The sequence below is a fragment of the Pinus tabuliformis genome, chromosome 4_1 (assembly GCF_031772625.1).
Source record: "Pinus tabuliformis cultivar Carrire ecotype Pingquan chromosome 4_1, CPIR1, whole genome shotgun sequence".
Lineage (NCBI taxonomy): Eukaryota > Viridiplantae > Streptophyta > Pinopsida > Pinales > Pinaceae > Pinus > Pinus tabuliformis.
The window spans coordinates 677179376-677190622 of NC_142303.1; the positions used below are offsets into that span (position 1 = coordinate 677179376).

Genomic DNA, 11247 nt, shown 5'->3' on the forward strand with positions numbered 1-11247 from the left:
AATGCTTAGGAATACAAGCAGGAAGCCCTTGGGATGGAAAGAAAATCCTGAAAGAAACAAAAAAAAGAGGGCGCAAAACGAACCTGCAGAGGACCATCATACTAGGGGAACTGCTCATGGAATCGGGGAGATTTCCTAAGCTGACAAAGTACTACAAATCTCAACCCCACAGTTCCTCATGAAGCTTCTCTCCTGGAATGTAAGAGGTTTGAACAGTGCGTCTAAACATAGAATGTTAAAAAATGTGATACAGCAAGAAAAGCCCTCCATAGTTTTTCTTCAAGAAACAAAAAGCAACAGTGCTACCTTAGAGAAGATTCTGAGGAAGATCTGGGCCGGCTGCAGTTCTGTCACTGTGGATGCCTCAGGCGCATCGGGGGGACTAGCGATCATCTGGAACCCACAACTTCTCAGTCTTTACGATTTCCACGCTTCTCATTTCTTCATCCAAGCCACTTTTCATCTCACAGGAACAAGTATTCATGGTCACCTTTCAAATGTCTACTTCCCGCAACAATTAAATCAGAAATTGGTGCTTCTGGATTCTCTCACGACTCTGAATTCTAACAGACAATTTCCACTATGGATTGGAGGGGGCGACTTCAACATCATCAGAGCCCTGGAAGAAAAAAGTGACGGCAGAACGAAACTAGAAGGAGACAGTATTGGCTTTCGTAACTTTATTCAAAATAATCACCTCATGGATATTCACACATCAAATGGTGTTTATACTTGGTCCAATAAACGCAGTGGTTCTCAGCACATCGCCTCAAGACTGGATCGCTTTCTTATTTCGGACAATGCCATACACCTTGGAGGGGATTTTCAGGCCTCTATTGTGCCCCACGGAGGATCCGACCACTGGCCCATTCTGTTGCAATGGGCACGCCTAGGCACAAAAAGCAACAGACCCTTTCGATTTGAGGCGTTTTGGTTCACCAACACCAATTTCAAATCAGTTGTGAAGGAGGCATGGAAATCCTTCAAAACATCTGAAGGTACCAAAATGTTCCAATTTCAACAGAAATTGAAAAGCCTCAAGCAGGTTCTTAAAAATTGGAATCATACCCAATTCGGCAATATATTTGAGCAGCGAAAAAAAATTGGAGTAGCAAATGTGCACTTTATAACAGAAGATTATTATGGAGGGGGGAACAGGAGATAGAGCGCACCAGGAGCAGATTCTCTGGACTGAGATCGAGACATGCAGACAGTAGGAAGAAACTCTATGGCAGCAGAAATCTCGCATTCGCTGGCTAAAGGAGGGGGAGAAAAACACAAAGTTTTTTCACAGATCCACAATCCAGAGGAGGATGCACAATAATATAGCTTTCATTAACAACAGGCAAGGGGAAAAATTAGAAAAGCATGAAGAAATAGAAAAGGAATTCCAAGAACACTTCCAGGAAATCCTTAAGGAACAACCAGAAAGCAGAGATCAGGCTATTAAAAAAATTACACAGCTCATCCCTAAAACAATTACGGAAGACCACAACAAACAGTTGCTTCAACCTATCTCAATGAAAGAAGTGGAAGAGGCTATGGCTCAAATCAAAGATGGCAAAGCACCAGGTCCTGACGGGTTCACAACAAATTTTTTTCATGAATTTTGGGAGCTGATTAGCACAGAAGTTTGGGAATTAGTGGAGGAATCACGGATAATGCATTGGATTCTCCCTTCGCTTAACTCCACCTTCTTAGCATTAATTCCCAAAGGGGCTGAGTCAAACACACCTGACAAATACAGGCCTATTGCACTATGTAACGTCATCTACAAACTTATTTCCAAAGTCTTAGCCAACAGGCTCAAACCCCTTCTCCCACTCCTAATCTCGCAGGAGCAGACTGGCTATGTAGAGGGGCGACAAATAATGGACGGCATAATCCTCTCAAACGAGGTGATTCATTCACTGAAGCTTCTAAAAAAGCCAGGTATGATTCTGAAGCTTGATCTTTCAAAAGCATTTGATAAACTCGACTGGTCTTATATACAACAGATGCTATTGGCGTTTGGATTTAATGCAACATGGAATAGATGGATTATGAACCTCATCTCTTCACCCAGCTTCTCAATCCTGCTCAATGGCTCTCCCTCCAAGCCCTTTCGCCCCTCTCGTGGAATCCGTCAAGGGGACCCCCTCTTCCCTTTTCTTTTTGTTCTAATGGCTGAAGGCCTCAGCCATTTGCTTCACTCAGCGATCTCTTCACAAACCCTGAAAGGCATCTCTCTTCATGGTCTTCACCCATTGTCTCACCAACAGTTTGTTGATGACACCATGCTCTTTGGACACCCTTCATCTCACGAAGTCTCTGCCTTCAAAGATCTGCTTTCTCTCTTCTCTAAAGCCTCTAGCACCTCTATCAATGCCACCAAATCCCAGCTTTTCTTCTTTCATACTCCAGCCTCCACTCAAAGAAACATAGCAAGAATTTTGGGATACTCCATTGCAATGCTTCCCTCGAAATATCTGGGAGCTCCTCTCCTGGACTCAGCTATTAAAAATGCCTCCTGGAGAACCCTCATAGACAAGCTGGAATCTAGGCTCTCCTCATGGACTTTTCGCTCGCTCAACCTGGCCAGTAGACTTATCCTCATAAAATCCGTTCTCCAGGCTATGCCCCTATATCTCTTTTCTGTCTTAGCTGCTCCAAAATGGGTTCTTAAAAGAATCCACAATCTGCAAAGAAACTTTCTATGGGGCTCCTCAGGTCTCAACAGGAAATGGGCATTGGTAAATTGGAATGAAGTCTGTCAACCAAAAGTAATCGGCGGGTTAGGATTGAGAGATCCCCTCCAAAGTAACAACACAATGGGAGCCCGAGTTTGGTGGAACTGGCTCTCCAAACCTCACACTCCCTGGGCTCGTCTTTGGCAAGCAAAATATGTACCTGGATGCCAATGGAAAGATCTTATTAGAATCTGCCCTACAACTCCTGGTTCCCTGATCTGGAATGCGGCCAAGCTCCACAGTGCCTTCATACAGGAACACAGCTTCTGGGAAGTGCATTCGGGTACCTCAGCTCGATTTTGGGAGGATTCATGGCAGCAACTCCCAAAACTAGCGTCTCTCTTTCACAAGCCAATGTGGCAGGCCCATATGCAGCATGCTGACCTCATCAACGTTCATCATTTCTGGCAACAACAAACTTCTCACGATTTTCATTGCTGGAAACCAGTAAGCACTTGGCAGGCCAACTGGCAAGGCGAATCCTATACAGAGATAGAGCAGGAACTGAATCAAAGGAAAATTAAGCAATCTGATCAACAGGACAAGCTTCGCTGGGGTCACACGCCTAAAGGTATGTTCACAACGAAGGAAGCACATCACCTTCGCTATACTCCCACGCAGGCAAACAAAGACAAAATCTGGGACCAAGTATGGCAACCAGGTTTATGGCCCAAGGTCTCCACATTCTTATGGCTGCTTGGCAAACAACGCATTCTCACATGGGACAAGTTGCAAAAATGAGGCTTCATAGGCCCTTCAAGATGTCCTAACTGTAATCTCAACACAGAAACAACTGTGCATCTAATGGATACTTGTCCTCTTGCCACTCTCCTATGGGAGAAAATTGATAACGGTAACAGAAGATCTAGCAGAAGACAAGGAGATATTGCAAAAACTATCAGAAACTGGCCAAGGCATCCCTTTCAAAGCTCTTTGTTAAACTCGCTATGGAACCTCATCGCTTCGCTTATTGGATATTATGGAAAGAGAGAAACAATAGGGTCTTCAACAACTCCTTCAAGCCTTTCGACACTCTATGGCTTCTCCTCCAGCACAATCTCTGAGAGACTCTGGCATTAAGACATTGGCAACCAGTGGACTTGCCAGAACTCCCTCAGGAACGCCTTATCTTAAATGCCTAGAACATGGACTTTTCCACTCCGGTCCAAATCAACCCCTGTTCCCCGTCCAGCTCTGCCTCTCCTCTATTCTGGTTTCCCCCTGCTCCCAATTTGTTCAAATTAAACTTTGATGGCACGGCTAAGGGAAACTCAGGACCCGCTGGTTACGGAGGAGTCTTCAGAGATGAATTACGCACAATCAGACACATTTATCACGGCAACATCGGCATCGACACCAACAATGCAGCGGAGCTAGAAGGAATCTGGAAAGGCATCTGCATAGCAGAGCAAGAAAACATGTATCCTCTTGAGGTTGAAGGAGACTCCCTCATAATAATAGAAGCGGTCATCAGAATCCAGGCAGGCTCCTCAGCTTCCAAAACAGCCACAAGTTGGAGATTATTAAGCAGATTGGAACAGATGGAGGAAAGACTGAGGATGCCCCGAAGCATCATTTTCAGGCACATAAGACGCACAGCCAACAAAGTGGCAGACAAAATGGCCAACCAGGGGGTCAGTCAGCAGACTCACAACTTCTCAGGCCCTCTCAGTGATATAAATGATGAACAGCTCTAGAAGGAATGCATCGCTCTGGCGCAACAAGACTTTTCAATCCAGGCACAGAGGCGCTGATCGGAAAGCTTGCAGGATATGGTCGAAAATGTCAGGCAAAGGGTTACATACATGGACCATGGCAATGGCTAGGAACGGGCCACGCAAGTCAACGAAGGTCGTCCTCTTCTGTTCACTCAGGCCCACCTCTGAGCTGGAGAACGCCCTCTGCTGGCAGCGTAATGTTGGTAAGGAGGACAGACTGAAACATTTCCTTTCACTGAATGGACAGTGCAAGCGTCAGGAGCACACAGGTTTTAGCCACGACATGTGCAAACCGGATTGTCATTTCCAAACACATTCTGATCTAATGTATCCTAATCCAACGCACCTCTGTCATGATGATCCAACGCATCTCTATCATATGCGTATGCGTATTGACTTGAACTTTCCAGGCTGCGGCCTGTTGTAAAATACTCTGTTTTTTCTTTTAATATAGATTTAGTCCAATTTAGAAAGAAAAAAAAATGAATTTTTAATAATTAAAAAACATTAGTATTTTTATATTTTTAATATGGTTTTTGTAATTTTAGTTTTTTAAATATAATATATGTATTTAAAAAAGTTCGATGAAATTTACATTGATATTATTTATAGAAAACTATTAAATATGGTTAAATGTAATTGAGTTTATACAATTTCAAGTCAATATACTTTAATTTTATTAAATATAATGTAATTTATAAAAATTTCTCTAATAGAATGTCAATCAAGGGAGAAGAGGTGGTGACAACCAAGATGTGCAAGTCTATCAATCAACCACCTGTGTTTAACATCAACGTCTTCGATATATTTCTCACCACCTTGTATGGAAATGAGACATAACTTCGATTGTGTTAACCTTCCCTCCAGCATTGATGTAATGAGGAGTTTAGTGATGCTTTAGGGTTTGTAATTGTCATCAACTTTGTTGCTTTCCTTAATGTTATTTCCATTTCAGGTTATGGAGTCTCTTTGTAGTTCCCCTCACCTTGTGTCACTATCTAGAATTTCTTCCACGCTCTTCTCCATTGTGACAACCGTGGTGAAAATTCCATGTAATAAAAGTTAATAAAGGAAAAATAAGACCACGGTTAAGGGACACTTATACCGAGATGAATATTGGGAAAAGATATACTAGTGGGCATCATTGGATGTGTTTATGGCTAAAGGAATTGGCCAATGCATTAAAAAGGAAAAAAGGCATTTTTGGCACACTTATTTATGAAAATAAAGGAAAATAGAAGAAAACGGAGGTGAAAGGTCATAGGTTACATGTGAGGAGAAAAAAGAAGGAAAATAATGGAAAATGAATAAAATAGAGGTTTCATTGATAAAAAGGCTTATGAGGATCAGTTGGCAAGCTTGGTCAGTGTAGGCTTGGTAAATGTAATCTTGGTCAGTTAAGTTTTGGAGCTCTCTCATTATTCTCTCTCTGTGTCACACTCTTGGACACTTAGAATTTTCTTAAAGCACTCTAGATTTGGAGCAAGGAAGGAAAAGAAAGCAAAGGGAAAGGAAGGAAAGAAAGGATCAAGTAAGGAAGAACAGGATCAAGTAGCTTCAATAGGAATTCTTGCAGGTAACATATTGCATGTGTGATTTCCTAGCTAGTTTTGACATGCATGGCTTTACATGTTGGTGTATGGTTCTCTTGTTATTGGTGGCATGGTTTTGTCAAGTTATGAAAGTGGTTTTCAGCCTAGCCTTGCATTTTTCTAGATGTCATGATGTGTTAGATGTTGATCTCGGTTTTGAGTTTTGGAATTGCAGGATGGATTTCGAAATCCGGGGCAGAGGTTAATTCCCAAAGGCCTAGTGATCCCTTGATCGGTTTTGGTGGGATATACATGGTAAAGCCTGAGGTAGGTGTCTTGGTTTAGGGCCTAGTGATCTGGGATTGCATTGTGGTAAAGCTTGAGAGACAAGGAGACAAAAAATTCCTCGAGGATAGTGATGGATTCTGAATGGCATTCCAAGTTCAATTTGGTTTTGTGATTGGAACATCGATTTTGGTGTGATCACGAATTAGTAAGGGTGGAGGTGGTTTAACCTATGTATTCCCTTGGTTTTTTTGGATCGGTTTTTCCATGAGATCCGATATTCATGCTTGGAATATGGCACGGGGGTGACTGGATGAAAAAAAGATTTGGTTTAGCCATGTCTACAGTTGGGTGGTACATGGAAGTCCCAAACTTGGTCAGAATTTCCTATCTTTAATAAAAGCTAAGTTCTCTTGCTTTTGTACTTATTTATATGTGGATTAAATGGTTGTTATCTCACTGTTATTTTCACGGTTTTATGTTGGTTACAAGCATGGTTAAGTGACTGGTTCAGGTCATGGTTATTTCATGTAATTACTTGTAATTGTTAAAATGATGGATGGAAGACCTAATTGATGTCATAAGATTTCAAAGGAGAAAGTGGTGATCCTTGTTGTCATATCTCATAAGAGTTTTCAATCATTCATGCTTTGTCTTGTATCCTAGACCTATAGATTGCATTGATGCCAAGTGTTTGACAGAATGTCAGTCCCGGTTGGGGATGGTCAGGGCTAGTCCTAGAGTTAGTTTTTTGTTTACTAGTCTTGTCCTCATGTGTTTAATGAATTCGGGAAGTTACAGCAAGTTCTGGGTAGTGGTTGGAATTCTGGGCTTGAAAAGTGCCTTAAATAATGTGAACTCTGGCACAGGTTTGCTGGAAATATTCCCTAGACGCAGGCATGTAGGCTTGTGGGAGTGTCCAGAGCTCTCTGGAAATTGGAATGCTCATAGCATGGGAGCATCAAGAGGTTTAATAGCTTAAAAAATCAGTTAGGATGGATCTTGGCAATGTTGTTGCTAATGTGGAAGTTATGTTTGATGGGTTTCCGTCAATTACACTTCCTTAAGGATACTTAGGACGTTGAATCATGTCATAGTAGCCTCTCATCACATGTTTATCCTGGTTGGCCAGTTAATTGGGTAGATATGGGAGGAGGGTGTCACAGAGTGGTATCAAAGTGGGTTGCACTCTCTTTGGGTCATATCTGATACTACATAGTGGTATCAGAGTGGGTTGCACTCTCTTTGGGTCATATATGAAACCATATAGTGGTATTAGAGCATGGTTCACCCCTCGAACTGGATGGGCGGTGTGTTGGTCATGCATTCATGTCAATTGCATAAATTTTCCTTATGCTTGTATTCCATGTGTTTGTTTCATTTGCATGTTGTTGATCATGGTTGTAGTGATGTCACCCTGTGAAGGTTGATGGTGTTGTTGTGGGATGTGTCGTCATGAGTGTATGGTTGTATATATGTTATTATGCATGCACGTGAGGTCATTGTATGCAATTAGGTTATCGTGATGTTATTGGTATGTTATGATGCTAATGTGTTGGCTGAAATAGAGCAGGAGATGCAGATCATCAAAGTGAAGTTGCAGCAATGGACCTCGAGGTAAGAGAATGTCATCATACAGGTTTGTATTTTGGGCATGCAAGTATGTAGGTTAAGGATTGTTATATGCATTATGGTTAGGTGTATGTCTTTCATTCTAGTGATTTTATGGTTACATACATGATAGATGCTAGTTGATTAGTGTAGTCATATGCACGTGTCAGATAGTCAAGAGTGGTAGTAACATGTGGTTGTATGAATTAATTTTGTTGTTTTATGTTAGATAACTTGATGATTATGTTATATGTTGTTGAGGAGTATGTTATAGGTTAACTTGTTGTTGTTATATGCTAGTTAGCTTGATGATTAGGTTATATGTTGTTGATGAGCATGATATATAACGTCTTATTGTTATATGCTAGTAACTTGATGATTAGGGTTATTACATTAAGATCTTGATGTTATATGTATCATGCTAAATTGGATTGGTATATGTAAATGGTTAAGGTTGTGACATTCATGTATGATTTAATATGTTGTGACATTATGTCATACTTGTTATCACTTAGGTTTTCCCAAAAGTTGTAAGAAAGGGAAAGGAGGCCGAGGTAACCACTAACCAATATTTAGGATACAGAATCTAGCCAATCTGTATCGAGAGAGGGCTCTCTCTTTATCATTTAGCTTTGTTTTTAAAGGTATTAGGCTAGTTATGAAGTTCAAGGGTTTTGTTTGAGTTTGAGTGGTGAGATTCAATAGAACAGAAAGGTAAGACAGAGTAGTTCACTCCATTGGGCTAATGGAGTCAAAGAAGATGGCTTTCTGGATTTGTTTTCTTAACAGAGGATGGCTTCACAGAGAAAGGTGGTCAAACAGGGAACAAATAAAAACTTGGAACAGATGGAATGGGATCAAATTGGGTGAAGGGAAATTAAGAATCCTTCAACCTATTTAAAGAGGGAAATCAGATGATTACTGATAAGGAGCAATTAAGTATTCTTTAGCAAATAATCAACATGAAAGAATTAAGACACATGAGAAATTAAGATTTCACTGTTTAACCTAATTCTGAAGAAAACACAAAGAACAATAATGACTGAAAACAGAGTGCAATCAAGCATATTCTGAAATTAAATATTTCTTTATCATTCAGATTTTGAAACACAGATGATTTAATAAACTGTGGTGGTCACCAACAACCCCCCTCTTTGTTTGATATTAGTAATAACATCAAGCAAAGGGGGACCCTTAACTAAAAAATCCAAAAAATATTTTTGTTTAAAAAACCTTTTGTATTAACTCCCTAAGAGCTATATCGCGTCGCAAAGGAAAAAGGAGCGCTTTCCCAAAGCGCATAAACACACTGAGGAGGAGCGACGCGAGAACTCATCGCATCGCGTGCATTAAAAGGCGCTCAAAAGGAGAAAACCTGAAGGACCGCCGACGGCCGATATGCGACGTCGCACGTCGCAATGTCGCATAAGCAGCACAAAGTGACAAAGCAAGAAACCTTGCGACCTTGCGATATTGCGATATGCGATCTGCGACCATGCAAAGCTGCGACCTGCGATCTATGGTGTGCGACAAATGAGATCATCAATTGTTGCGATACCACTTATTTACATCGCAATCTTCGATGCTGCGATGCAAATCGCAGAAGCCATTTGTCGCAGGCATTCCTCGGCATGATCTGTGAGCCTAAAATTGGGCGCGCACCTTACGGGAAATTAATGATTGTACGCCTGTGTATCCAAAGATGATTATGTTGCGTTTTTCAAAGAGTCAAGTCATAATGGGTGACATGATTATGCATTCATTAGAACTTAATTACTTTCATGTCAATATTTTCTTCTGTCTCTTTTCATTTATGTGAACTATAAGTCAGCTACTGATATAAATCTAATGCAGGAAACATCCAAGGAAAAGCGCCAGAACTAGAAGAACAAAGAGGAGATGACTTCGCAGATGGATACCGCATACGGCAGGACCGCGGATCCCAGAGTATTACTCAACAAATGCTGATGAAAATAGGCTATCTACAACTCAGAGTCAAAGGCACACAAAAGCAAAGCGTTTTTGAAAGATCCTGAGTCCCAAATTGGGTAAAGCAAAAAGAAAAACGCTTAAGGGGAAAGACATCTCAGAAAAGCCTGGAACAAAGAATGGAAACAAGTTTCAATTGAGAAAATCGTTCAGGCAACAAAATCCCCAGCTCATTGAGTCATTCGCACGGCCGGAAACCGAAATAGCAACAGCACAATCAGTTTGAAAGAAATCTGAGTTGTGCTAAGTATACACGCCGTGAAGACACTCCTCCAGAAGAACACTTTCAAAAATATCTTCTAGTTTGTCAGAAAGAGGTGCCAGCTCTTGTTATTTCTAATTTTCAAGCTTGAACAAAAGGAAACGACAAGCAGCTGAATCTTTCATGGCGAACAGCGCATCGCTTACAGCACTAAGGAGCAGATACAGAAATGGTTAGAAATTAGATTCAGTTTTTAGAAATAAATTTGTTTTAGTAAAAGGGCGGTCATTTGAAGCCGTTCCCTAAATTTGTGTAATTAAAATTAGCCGGTTAGTAGTATTTAACCCTTCTCGTTGCATTGGAGAAGGGTCCGGAAATTTGTCAAAAAACTTGTCCTCAGAACATGCACTTTTGCACCCTCGGAGGGGGTTTTTGATGAATGGACGGATCAAGATTTATTTATGTTTGCATTTTAATACCTGCTACTGATGTTGCACTTTTGTACTCTTAGTAGGCATTAGAAGTAAGTAGAAATAGATCATTATTGCTTCAGGTTTGTGAGTATAAAGTCAGTCATAAATGGTACTTTTATCTCTTGACGAGTTTCTGCTTGCATTCTTAGAGTAATATACAGCTGATGTTGTTTATATGTTGACGTATGAATGAGTGGACTACCATTTGGCACTTTTGTACGGTGGAGTCATTGATTTATGCTTAATACATGAATAACTGATTATGCGATATGTTGTTCACAACCATTTTGCTTAACTTTTTATGCAGGGTGGTTCATCTTAGTTGATTTATATTCTCATAATAGCTGAATAATCTTCATTACCAGTTATTGTGTGAAATCTTTGTAGATCGCATAATGGAAAAAGTTCTATCCCGGGTTAGCGTAGATTAGATGTGTTGTTCTTGATAGATTAAAGTAGTATAAAATTCAGTCTCAGAGTTTAGAACTAGATTAGCTTAGAAATAATTCCATATTTTCATTATCAAATTCTACACACACACACACATCACCAAACTCTACACACACACACCCCCTTATAACGGGAAGCTGGTCCCGTTATCCCCAGTCGGACCCGCTACACCAAACGGGCACGGAGCCGCCAACCAGGTTCCCGACCGGGTGGGTATCCCCCTTGTTGTTGACTCGATTTCAGGGCCCTCAACATATT

The 11247-nt window shown here is 40.9% G+C and overlaps 1 protein-coding gene across 1 annotated transcript; it reads left to right on the plus strand.

Annotated features, from left to right (window-relative positions):
- Window positions 1-232: 232 nt before the first annotated feature.
- LOC149177916 (uncharacterized) lies at window positions 233-1165 on the plus strand. Its single transcript, XM_089421917.1, has one exon. The coding sequence runs from the start codon at window positions 233-235 to the stop codon at window positions 1163-1165; it is 933 nt and encodes a 310-aa protein (XP_089278043.1).
- The last annotated feature ends 10082 nt before the right edge of the window (window positions 1166-11247 follow it).

Excerpts from the sequence above, each read along its gene's own strand:
- LOC149177916 (XM_089421917.1), top strand. The coding sequence starts at position 233 with ATGTTAAAAAATGTGATACAGCAAGAAAAGCCCTCCATAGTTTTTCTT.